The sequence below is a fragment of the Alexandromys fortis genome, unplaced genomic scaffold (assembly GCF_014885135.2).
Source record: "Alexandromys fortis isolate MF-2015 unplaced genomic scaffold, M_Fortis_MF-2015_v1.1 scaffold_249, whole genome shotgun sequence".
Classification (NCBI taxonomy): Eukaryota; Metazoa; Chordata; class Mammalia; order Rodentia; family Cricetidae; genus Alexandromys; species Alexandromys fortis.
This window is the reverse complement of record NW_026068129.1, coordinates 229,073-241,816: the sequence shown is the minus strand read 5'-3', so window position 1 is coordinate 241,816 and position 12,744 is coordinate 229,073. Positions and strand designations below refer to the sequence as shown.

At 51.6% G+C, this 12,744-nt stretch overlaps 1 protein-coding gene across 2 annotated transcripts in view; it reads right to left on the bottom strand.

Moving 5' to 3' along the window:
• Positions 1–2,929: 2,929 nt before the first annotated feature.
• Trappc12 (trafficking protein particle complex subunit 12) overlaps positions 2,930–12,744 on the bottom strand; it is a 62,512-nt gene continuing 52,697 nt past the window's right edge. For both annotated transcript variants that reach the window (XM_050125919.1, XM_050125920.1), the window contains exons 9-12: positions 10,002–10,100; positions 4,928–5,028; positions 4,132–4,219; positions 2,930–3,950 (exon numbers count right to left, since the gene is read on the bottom strand). In XM_050125919.1, the coding sequence (XP_049981876.1) occupies positions 3,708–3,950; positions 4,132–4,219; positions 4,928–5,028; positions 10,002–10,100 (531 nt within the window). In that variant the 3' untranslated portion in view covers positions 2,930–3,707. The remainder of the gene's footprint in view (positions 3,951–4,131; positions 4,220–4,927; positions 5,029–10,001; positions 10,101–12,744) is intronic.

The following is a 12,744-nucleotide window of genomic DNA, read 5'->3' as shown; positions in this document are numbered from 1 at the left end:
GAGTGCTGTGGACAGAATGTGTGCCCTGTGTGGGTTGTGGTGGACAGGCTGTGTGTCCCGTGTGGCCTTTGGTGGACAGAATGTGTGCCCTGCGTGGGTTGTGGTAGACAGGCAGTGTGCCCCGCGTGGCCTGTGATGGATAGACTGTGCACCCCATATGGTTTGTGGTAGATAGGCTGTGTGGCACTGTGGCATTGCTGCTTTGATGGTAATCAGAGTGTGGGCTGCAGACACATGGACATTGACATGATGAAAGCATTGGACATTCTGAGATATACAGGTCTTTATGGGTTAGTGAGGTTGATGACGGTGGACCTCTGTCTGGTAGTTCTAGGTGTGTGCCATACCCGAAGGGAGCCCATCGGTATGAGTCCAGCTTACCTGTAGCAGTATAGCCTGCCTTTAGGTCATAACCAATAAAGCCAGCTCAAGCCAGCTCTTCCCATCAGCCCTTGTTACACCAGGCACAGTATCTCATGCATAGAACTGATCCCCAGCAGGTGGTATTGAGTGACTGGATCATGTGGGCTCTAGGCACGCTCGTGAATTAGTGATCGTTGATAGACAGTTTGCAGTGTGGAGATTGGACTCAGAGCCTTCCACATGTAGTCTGCCTCCCAGCTGTGTACCCAAGCCACCCTTGTCATCGTTTTCGTGGGTTCCATGTGCTTGTCTGTGGCAACTGTTACAGAAATCTCTGTCTCAAGCCCACACGCCTGCCTGGCGAAGGACAGATCGATGCCATCAGTGACGGACCTCAATTTCCACTTCGCTCAGCCTGGCCAGTCGCTCATTAATCCCGAGGGCTCCCAGGTGTCCTGGCATAATTGATTATTGCTTCTCCAGGAGTACAGAGAAGTGACATTGTTCAAGGACACAGGGCTGGGGACAGAGACATTTCCAGAGGCCTGCCCTACCGCCCCTCCCCCTTCCTCAGAGCGGGGACATAGTGACTTCATCTAGGACAGGGACACTTGTGGCTGTGTCTGCTCCTCACTCCACAAACTACCATGAACTGGCTAGGGGAGGCACGGCTTTACCGTGAACTGGCTAAGGGGAGGCACTGCAGGCTCGTTGGCGCCTGCATTGGACACTCAGGAGCTTCCAGGGCTGGGAATGGTAAGGTCCTTCCTTCCAGGGCTGGGGATGGTAAGGTCCTTCCTTCTAGGCTCCAGACAGGGAACAGGATGAGCAACAGGACAAGTCCTGGAAAGAGCAGAGCCAGGAGCACAGGTGAGTGGGTGCAGCCTCGCTTCTCCTAGGAGCTCAGTGGATTATGTGCAGCTGTAACTGAAGTGATGTGACTGGACTTCAGGTTCAGGGCCTCTTGGGGTGTCTAAAGAAACCCCACAGACCAAGAGACATAAATAACAACCTCATGTGACAACACTGGAGGCTGGTGCCTGAGACAGCCGTCAGCATCTGTGTCACAGCGTTGGGCTGGCGCCTGAGACAGCCATCAGCATCCATGTCACAGTGTTGGGCTTCCTGGAGTCACCTTCCAGCTGTCTTCCACTGTATGTGAGCACTTCATTCCTCTTGGACTAGGCCCCAGCTTTATACAGGATCTTATTTAATTTTAATTAGTACTGGGCAACAAGGACTTCAATGCATGGACACTGTGGAGACTCATCCTAACAAGGGAGGGTAAGCTTTCCAGGCCCAGGAAGCAGCAGACAAAAGCCCTGGGGAAGGACCAGGGCTGAAGGCCCATGTTGCTGGGACAGTAGAGGGGAATAGGCCTGGGTGGAAGCCAACTGTATGGGCCTTATAATTTTCTGGTGCTGGAGAATTGTCTGTAGTCTGTCAATCATGTTATAAATAAATGCTGATTGGCCAGGTAGGAACTATAGGCGGGAAAACCAGACAGGAAGTAGAAATGATGTAATGAGAACAGGAGAATTCTGGGAAGGAGGAAGCTGATTCCTTCCACTCCTGCCCAGACCACTGAAGCAGCAGGATGTGATCTGCCCCACTGAAAAAAGGTACTGAGCCACATGGCTAACATAGATCAGAAAAATGGGTTAATCAAGGTGTGAGATTTAGCCAGTGAGAGGCTAGAGCTAATGGGCCAATCAGCTTATAACTTATAGAGATCTCTGTGTGATTTTCTTTAGGGCTAAACAATTGTGGGGTACTGGGCGGGACAGAAACCCAAACAAGCAGGCCTGACCCTCCATGTTACAATTTGCTGTGTAGCAGAGGCTTGGGATTGCCTCCAAGGTGGAACTTGGGGAGCTCAAGGGCAGACGGCTGTGGGTGAGGACAAGACCAGTTAAGATGTGGTCCATGTTGGGTGTGGTAGCTTATGCCTGTAATCCCAGCACTCCGGAGGCTGAGATGGGAGGATCCAGATTTCCATGTCTGCCTGGTTTTACCTACACAACAAAATACTGTGTGGGAGAAGGTAAGCTGGGAAGGGGGTGTGGGAGGTGAGCTGGGAAGGGGGTGTGGGAGAAGGTGAGCTGGGAAGGGGGTGTGGGAGAAGGTGAGCTGGGAGATGTGGGAGAAGGTGAGCTGGGAAGGGGGTGTGGGAGAAGGTAAGCTGGGAAGGGGTGTGGGGGGTGAGCTGGGAAAGGGCTGGACTATGTCTCCTGGAGGAACACAAGACCCCCATAACTTACTGTGTTCACTGGCCCCTCCTCAAGGTTACATAGTAGGAGTGACAGCTGGGGAAGGAGGCTGGCCGGCTGAGCTGCCTCCGAGTTCTACAGGGGCTGCAGAGACACAGCTTTTCAGAGTCACCACCAAGGTTGGGTGGGCACCCTCATCAGTACCTCTGGGTCCATGCTCCTATGAGTGACCCCTCTTCCCCTCCCGAATTCTGAATTCACTGCTTCTCTAAGTTAGCCTCGGGTACGACAGTCTGTCTGTCATCCCTGTCACTTGCGGTGCCTGCCCATGTCTCCCCAGGAAGCCACACAAGAGCTTTATCTTCTCACTTTATTACAACAGTGAACACACATGGGGCTTTGCTTTGTCCCACAGACATTCTGTTTATGGAGCTGAGCTGGAACCTAGGCCCTCAGCACCCAAGGCCGAAGTTGTGCTCTGCTGCACCCCAAGGTTGTGTACCCTGCTTTTAAAGCGAGTGTTTTCCCATGAATGGGGAAAGCTGGGTACCCAAAGCTGTTTCCAGGTGCTTTACATTTCTCAAAGTGGAAAAAGTAGACAAGTGTTAAGCACACGTCCTGACTTCCAGACACACAGGGATGCATAGACGCTATGCCAAGCCTGAGATGGTTCTTGTCCCCGCTGTGTTCTGAATGTGCTGACGGCTCGCAACCCATCCCAGGCCATCCAGGGTGGCTTGTCAGGCCAGAAGTGAGCAAAGGGATGCTTTGGCTTGGGATGTGTGGAAGGAAGACAATGAACTGTAATCATTTAGGCCTACAGTGAGAACAGACACTAATATACATCTGTACACATGTAATATATACATCCTATGAGTATTCAGAAGTGATACATGAACAGGTTAACTTCCAGGAATAAACCAAAGGGACCCAAAGTGTCTTGTGTTTCCTGCCCCTGAAATGCCGTCACAGAGTCCACCTTCGCCAACAGGCAGTGCTGTAGGAAATGCACAGTAGGCAGGACGGTGGGTGTGAGAGGAGCCCCTGCTCAAGGCAGGCTGCTACCCATCCGTCACATGCGGTTACTGATCCATCTGCTTGAGTGTCTGCCGGGTACAGAGACCTGGTTGGGAACTAGGCCAGCTTGAGGCACTGTGTGTTGAAGCTGTCCCCTTCTTTGCTGGCAACGGCCTCGAGCAGGCTCTGCTTCTTCTGCATGCTCCTTGAGGACTCCAGCTCGTACATGGTGGTCAGGTTGAAGAGCACACTCTCATGCAGGTAGTGCTTGGGGTCCTGCTGCACCATGGCCTCTAGCTGCCGCAGGGAGTCCTTGAGCTTGCCCAGGTAAAGCAGACACACAGCAGCATTGTTGTTGGCCTGCAGGAAAAGGACATGTGCGTAGGGTGATCCTGCCTGCTGTTGCTGTTCCCTGGTTCCCATGTCTCACCAGCCCCTTTATGGACCTCTCTAGCTATTGGAGGCCAAGGTAGCTCAGAGCAGAAATCTGGGTTTGCTGGTCTGCAAAAGGTAGAGGGGCCTGTGGGGTACCAAGACTTACCACTGCGTTTGTGGGGTCCATCTTCAAGATCTCTGTGAAGAACTTGTGAGCTTCTGCAAAGTTATTCTGGCCGAGGTACAGAAAGGCTCTGTAATGCACACACAGGTAAAGCGGTGAGCGCAGGCAAGCCAAGGGCTCTCTCCAGCCAGGGCCAGGTTCACAGGTCCCATGGGAATAAGGGGCACACATGTCAGAGTGAGTCGTGTGCTCTCAGGTGGAGGCAGTGGCTTTACTGCTGACTGAAACATCAGACTCACTAGCAAGTCAGCTGCCCAGGTTCCAGTCCAGGCACTAAAGCTCCAACCAAGGTCACTTCCTGTCGTACAAACTGAGCCCTGCTCCACGTTCACTTTCTGGACCTGGTTAGAAGGGTGGGCAGGTCTGTCCTGATGACTGCACTCACCATCTTCTGACACATGACTCCTGAAAGCCAATCTGAGACCCGGGCTGGCAGGAGCTCGATGGCAGGCATCACACACAGGGGAGTCTCTACTGAAAACAAGTGGGCTCTGTAGAGCAGGGTCCCTTCAGATTGGTTCTTAGGACTAAGGAGCAGGGTTGTGATTCTAGAAGCCTGAGGCTCCTGGGTCTCAGTACTGAGGACAGGAACAGGTGGGAGAAAGACACACTCCAAACTGTGGGCCAATGAGATGACTCAGCGGGTTAAGGTTAAATCACCAGCTGTCCTTCGAACCCGGAGTCCAGTCCCCAGAGCTCACAGGTGTCAGAGCCAACTCTCCACAGTGGTCCCCTGAGCTCAGCACACACACTAAATAAATCATTGAAAGATATTTACCTGTTCATTAAAACCATTATTTTACCCTGCAGTCCATCCAACTTCTGCGTCACTTTCTCAACGTCTTGAAAATACTTTTCAGCTGTTTTTATGTCTCCAATCTGTTTGGACAAAGTTCCACAGTCAGTTTAGCTGACAAGTTCAAAGACGTATAAATGTAAAGTCACATTTGTTCCCCAGTATTGTGTCAGACTAGGAAGTCCCCATGTCACCCAGGGGACCTCAGAGCCCACCCAGTGAGCAGGGGACATTTAAGACAGTCTCAGGTTGGTGTTCAGTAAAAAAACCAAAGCAACCCAAAGTGTCTGGTGCTTCTTGTCCCCATCAGGGAATTATGTTAATGTGAACACCTGTCTCAAGTCTTCTGACTTAGCAGCTGAGTCCCCAAGAATAAATTCCGGCATAGCATTATGTAAAAACAAACTCTTGGAATAACACAAGATGCCCAGGTCAACTTCTGGGATATTTCTGCCTGGTGGCAGAGTAGATACCACCAATTTTCCAATTTCAAAGTAATATTTTTTTTTTGTTGTTTTTTCGAGACAGGGTTTCTCTGTGGTTTTGGAGTCTGTCCTGGAACTAGCTCTTGTAGACCAGGCTGGTCTCGAACTCACAGAGATCCGCCTGCCTCTGCCTTCCAAGTGCTGGGATTAAAGGCGTGCGCCACCATCGCCCGGCTCAAAGTAATATTTTAACTAAATGACAGAATAATACTTTGATACTATTATAAACATAAAGGAGCAAACCCACTCATATACCTTGTAAGGAAATCATTAGCCCCTCAAACAAGGCAGGGCCCCTCAGGATAGACACCAGGGAGATGAGAGGAATTCATACTCGTGGGCACTGGGAGGCCTGGCCCTGGTTCTCCACCAGTGATGGGGGAGTGTCAGGATACAGAGCAGAGATGTCCAGGCATCGTCCATGCCCTTCGTTTGCCTTAAGAGTAGGAAGGGAAATCGCGGGGTTGTGATGGCACATGCATTTAATCCCAGCACTCAGGAGGCAGAGGCAGGTGGATCTCTGTGAGTTTGAGGCCAGCCTGGTCCAGGACAGGCTCCAAAGCTACAGAGAAACCCTGTCTCGAAAAACTAAAAACTTAAAAAAATATATGAAGGGAAAGCAATGCTCCACTCAGCTTGGACAAGAAGAAGAAAAGAAAGGGTTTTGCTGCACACACTGGTAAGGGGCAGACACATGTCCCATGTGTTCACAGTCTACTTGAAGGACACTCTAAAAGTCCCACACAATATCATCTTTTGACCACACTGTACCTTATATTCAACATTTTGTTTGTCTCTTAATGCCTGGAGGAGGCCTGAGTGATTGAGCTGCATGAATTCTCGATTCTGGTGAAGTCCAGCATATGTACTACAAGGCTTGTTTGAGGTGTCTCAGCCTGTGGCTCTCCCCTTTGACAGCACCTTATCTCTGAGAACACACTAGGGTTGACCTCTGTCTTATGCGGGGAGTCAGCGCCTTGGGGAGCAGATCATCAGCTACCTACCCGCAGGCCTGTTTCTGGACTAGAGTGAGGCCCAGGTAAGTCTCTCCAGAGTGACTCTAGAGTACACTGGGCAGGGCAGCTTGGCGGAGAGAGCCTGAGGTCCTACCCTGGGGAAGCTCTGCTCCACCCTGCAGGAGGGCCTAATGGACAGTTAGTGAGTACTGTATCCACAGTGGCCCGAGGCCTGGGGCGGGGCAAGTGGGAGGGGCCCTGTCTAGCATGGGCTCATGGCACCGGCTGAGCTGGAGAGGAGGGGCAGCTCTGGTTAAGACACTCTGGCCTTCCCACTGATGGTCTCCAATAGACACCTTATAATCATTTCTAGCCACTCAACAGCTCAAAAAACAAGAAAAGATTTTGCATTTCCTGGGGTGGGTTGACAGCTTTTCAAGCTGGAGGCTATTCCTTTCTAAGCAGTTTTCTGGAGGTCTGACTGCTGGTTAGTGAGCTGCAAGAACACAACACAGATACGATGTCTAGGACACGTCAGGGTGTACGGCTACCATCCGTCAGGCATCCTTGGGCCACCGTGTACCACTCTTCCCCACTGCTCCTCGTGGCTGCAGTTCCAACAGGATGTCCCATCTGCTGTGCTGCTGCTGTCCCTGCCGTGTTGAGGCCTCTCCTGCTCCTCCCCACCGTGTCCCAGTATTCCCTCCCTGGCTCCCTGTAGTCTCGAGTCTCCCTCATGGTCTGCCTTCCTGGTTCTCCAGCCAACTCTGATAGTCATGGGTCTCCTGCTTTCAAGTCACGTGGCCAGAGCATCCCCTTGCCCTGGACAGCAGCGCAGAGGCATCCTTTGGCTACTGCACCTCCATGGTGGTTCAAAAGCTACCTTGCTGGTATGAGTGATGACCTCCTAAGGCCCACGTGAAAAGACCTGGGGGGGCTGAGTGTGAGCCAGAGAGAAGTGACTTCAAAGGACAAACGCTGCAGACGCCCAGAGACTGGATGACTCTGCTCTGCCTCTGGACTCTCTGAGATGCTCCTGGACACAGGCGAACGGGCTTCCTCAATGTGAAATCCCTCTCATGGCCAATTCCCTCCCACTAGCCACTGTCCACCTGCTCTCTGAGCAGAAGGCACACATGGTCTACAGGATGCTGTGTGTGACGGTGACATCCACAGGCCTGAGAGTTTCAGATATGCAGATGCCACTTGGCCTCTCTCAGGGCTGGCAGGGAATGCGAGCAGGAGACAGTCATGCCTGTGGGGACCCGCAAGGGCACTAAGAGTTCCCTCATATCTGGGAACAAAATCAAAAACAAGGCCTTTATTGCACTGGACGCCTGAACTGGGTTTCCAGCTGTTACATGAATGGCACACAGTCTACAGAGGTGACCCTGTGCTCACAGACAGACTGGCTCTACGCCTATCTCTGAAAGAATGAAGGCCATTCTGCAGAATAAAATAGCCTGAAGAATTACAACAGAAGGCCTGTGGCCAGGAGACCTCGGAGAGGCTGGGGAGGGGCGTGCACCTCTGGGGCACTCATATTTGTCAAAGTTTTCTTCCTCTGTGGTCCAGCAATTGTGGGGGTGATAAAATAATGGCTCGCCTATTCTTAGGTCACACAGCTTTTTAGAGAAACCTTAAAAACAAATTTAAATGTAAGTGTGGAGCCAATGGAGAAGGTGCATACCAATATCCAAGTTCCCCTGCGTGAGATTATTGAGGGGCCTGCTGTCTGTCATTTACTCCACCGTGGTTGGTGCGGTCCATTCCTGATGCTTTCCCCACAGGCCTCTGCACATTTGTTTACTAAACTGCTTCTATTCCAACTCTTCAGCATTGTAACAAGTGCCTTGCCTTGTTTGGAGCAGTGTCTGATCCTCCATTTCTCTGGTGTCCTTTCCCAGACTCAGGAGCCAGGAATGGCCTCTGAGAACATGTGAGTGTCCACATTTGGTTTTACAAACTTAGACAGACATGGCTGTAAAAGGGCTCGCTCTCCTCACCCATCACAGTGGAATGACCAGGTATTTTAAGCCTGACCATGTTGTGCTGATGAGAACCCAAGTTGGCTGGTGTGGGAGGTCCTTCTGTCTATGTGTTGCTTTTATTGGTTAATGAATAAAAAAACTGTCTTGAGCCTATAGCAGAGCAGAGATAGGCAGGGAAAACTAAACCGAGTGCTGGAAGAAAGATGTAGAAACTTTGCTGGTAGGCCACGACTTTGTGGTGATGCACAGATTAATGGAGATGGGTTAAATTAAGATGTAAGAGTTAGCCAATAAGAAGCTAGAGCTAATGGGCCAAGCAGTGATTTAAATAATACAGTTTCTGTGTAGTTATTTTGGTTCTGGACAGCCATCTTACAACAGTCGGCTGCTGCTCTTTCTCACTGAAGACTGGCCAGTTACTCCTGTGCACTAAGGGTAAGAGAATGGGCACACAAGACCAGATGCCAGCACCACACTGTTTGTGGGTCAAAGTCAACAGTGCCCAGGAATCCTGGCCTTGAAGATCTAACCTGTCTGGGCTCTGATGCCTTGGCCCAGGGGATATTGCAGCTCTTGCCTGGAGCAACATGTCTGGAGGACTGTGGCTCTCCTCTGTATTGGATCCCGAGATGGAACACTGGCCTGCAGCAGTGCCCAGGGCTGAGCAACCCAGCCCTGCTACATAGCAAATCTACTGTCCCTAGATTTTGCCCGTTTTTTATCTGCTGAGGAAATGTCCTCTCTTTTCTCCCCAGGGCAGCCTGGGCTTTCAGCATCCGTGAGCCAAGGCTCTCCTCTGATTTGCAGCTGGAATTCAAGATAGAGCAAGGGCTCCCTTTTTATTCTCCCTTTCACTCAGCATTCATCAGCTCAGCTCAGTAGTGAAGTTGGTCTCATTTGGAAATGTTTACCCTTCCTGATGCTCCATGGCTCTCACTGAGCCTTGGGGCTGTCCCGACCTCCAAACTATCAAATTCCAGCGTTCCCTCTTGTGTCCTGGGTCATCCAGGCAGGAGGGCCTTGCTAAGGAGTCAGGACGCAGGATGTGGTACCTGGGAGTTCTAGACTCCCGGTGTCAGGAAGAGGCAGAGCTGCTGTTCAGATGTGGCGGCTAACTGTGAGGTCAGGAGCGCAGAGTACTTCACTCCTGTGACCATGCGCCTGTGTGGGTTGGCTCTTTCTCCTCTTGCCATAAGCTGTCCCTCACCCAGCTGCCTCTCCCACATTCAGAGGCTCTCAAGAGACGGACACACAGGGTCCATATGCTGGGCAGCCTGCAGTGTGAGATCATGACCCTGGAACCAACAGGAAGACATGCCAAACACTAGAGAGCCTTGCCGAGGGTGGCTGAGTCTCTGGGTTACTGCAGCAGCCACTGTGACAGGGTGCACTTGAGTGTTTTGAGTGTTCCCTCAACAGAGCAGCTGCAGTTTGGCAGATGTCCCTGGCTGCAAGTGGACAGAACACCACACAACAGACACCTTAACAAAGGACACCTTAACTCAGGTCATGTTCATTTGAACTGAAACATTGCCTTACAGCTCCTTCTCTGTCAGCTCTGAGGACAGAGTTTCCTGGCAGCCCTTCTGGATCACAGCCGCCCTGCTCAGCTGCCAGCAGTTACCTGGAGGAGGATGCGGCCAATGCCACTCAGCAGCTGCGGCTCCTGCTCCGGGTAGTACTTGATCACTGCGCGGTAAGCGTCGACGGCCAGCACGTAGTCCTGTGGCAAGAGACCAAGAGTATGCTGTGAGCTGGAGACGCTGTACAGCTGTTCCCTGAGCGTTACAGACCAAGGGCGTGCACACAGACAGCTGTGGAGGTGGCAGGCTGCCGCAGGACCCCTTCCTTCATGGTGATGGGCTGAGTTCTGTGTGACACACATCCCTGCTGTCATCACAGAGGCTCTGGACCTAGAGTTAGGTCCACAGGCTGCTTCTTGCTCCCACCTATGCAGAAGCCAGGAGCCTCCACGTTGGGTCCCTAGCTCTTTCTGGCAGAGTTGTTGTAAGGACTTGTGGTTCTGCACCATCCCATCCTCCAGACATATAAGCCACATTCTCAAAGGTCTCAGACATTTTCTGTGCTAGACACTGAGGTGAAATATCTGTTTTGAAACAAAGCCTGCCAATAGCCTTCGTGATGACAGTGAGGGCATACGGCTGTCACTGCTTCCTATAACGCACGAGCAGTCACGCTGCTCTACAGGAACGACAAGTGCACAGAGGCCCCGATGTGCTGCAGCTTGGGGTCTGCAATCTGCACAGCCTTTGTCTCATGTGGTCTAGCTGTGTGCACCTTCCGATCGTGGCCACACGCCAACCCTGCTTGCAGCTCTCCTTGAGGCAACCACCGACACAGTGCCCATTTCCCACTCTTGGCCTACAGTAGTAAAAGGTCTGAGACCTGGTCTCAGAGAGTCAGGTGCCGCCTATCACAAGGTCCAGAGGTCAGCTCCTCTGGCATCCTCAGTAGCCAGGTACTGGAGCAAGCTTTGTGCTGTGAACTGTGCTGAACACTTACTTCCTCTCAGTTCCGGCTCACAGTCACCAGCCCAGGGTCACCACTGCTGATTTTCTCCTAACTGTAAGATCCGGGAAGGTATTTCATTCTGTATTCTAAACTTTGTTTCCTCCAAACTGGGACTTCAGTTACTGAGCTTGCTAATTGGGAGGTTAAAAGACAGACGACGAACAAAATTCCAGTTTGGCAGGGGGAAGAAAAAAAGAAGACTCTCCAGTCTGGTACCTTCAAGTACAGCTCGTTAAAACTAATTTTATTCAAGGCCTGATGCTCACAAGGAGCCAGAGCCCACGTGTCTTGACTTCCTCTCACACCACACCAATGCAGCCCGCAGCCAGGCTGCCTTACTTAGAGCTGCGCCAGCAGGAGCACTTGTGCTCGTGTGCAGGGGCATCTGTGTCTGGTGCTTGTGATGGCACCGCACATTCTGGAAGCCAGGGATATGGCTGGGAGACCATGTCATCCTCGTGTGGCTGGGGGACCTGCTTTCAGACTACTGTCCTGGGCTCTGGCCGCTCCACACATGAGCAGCAACCAGTTTTACTTCCCTCAGGAGAGTCATGGCCCCTAAGCTCCGTGCCATTGTCCCCCCTCTAACCTGACTGCACCCTCACATTTGGGTGCAGCACATGACTGTGCTGAGTGTCACCAGCTCCAAGTCATGGGGCTGCACCTGATCACATGCTTTCGTGACCTGTGCTCCGTTTTGATCTTGATGCATCTGACAGACAGCTGTGGGCAGGGCCAGGGTAGGAAGGCCAGTATGCCTGGGTAACCAGCCCTGCTGGAATCCTAGGTTTTTTGACTGACATTACTGCCTTCCAAACATGCCTAGAGTCAGGGGTTCATGCTACTGAGGATGGCCCGGCAGGAAAGAAACAGGCCTAAATATACCTGAATATACCTGTTACAGATTATCTATCTATCTATCTATCTATCTATCTATCTATCTATCTATCTATCTATCTATCTATCTATCTACTGTGTATCTCTGCATGGCCTGTAGTGATGCAGACCACACTGGTCTTGAATTCTCAAAGATCCCCCTGCCTCTGCCTCCCAAGTGTTTGGATTAAAGGTGTGCATGTCCAGTCTTAAAGGGATTTTATTGCTCTCCTGGGAAAGCAGGGTAGACCCAGCAGAGAAGGGATCAGCAAGCAGGGCAGAGGTAAATGTTTGCAGATGTCAACAAGCCTCAGTGGTTAGGGCGTGACTGCTAGAGGAGGGTACTTTCCAGTGGGTTGCGAGCAGGTGAACTCACTCAATCCCTGGAGCCTGGAGGGTCTCTTTAAAGCAACGAGGCCAACAACAGCTTCTCAGAGTGCCCAATCTACTCTTCTGACCATGCCCCTTGAAAAGACATACAGATGCCCATGCACGGGCAAAAGTATTCTAGCCTGACCTGTCAGCAATAACACTGGGGGAATGACAGCTGAGCCGCATTAGTGGCCTTTCCCCACTGAAGGCGTCACATAGTGTGACCTGAGCAAGGAGGAGGCAGCCTGTGTGCCTCAACGGGTGTGGGAGGTCTGGGGATGTGGAGCTAGGGAGTGGCCAAGGGAGGCTGCAGCACCATACAGATCCACCCCAGTCGTGTTTACAGAGGGCTTTGTCTTGCAAGCAAGGTCCCGCACAACGTATTGTGGGATACTCAGAACTGGAACATATAACCAAATTTCTTATCATTAAAAGGCTGTTAGCCAGCACACAGGCCCCAGCGCAGCGGCCCAGCCACCGCGGCAATACTGGTTGTGCCCACTAGATGGCAGAAGAGTGCATATGCTTGCATCCACTCTACTTAAACCTTTCTTTCACTCCTTTAACTCATGAAAATAAAAATTAAA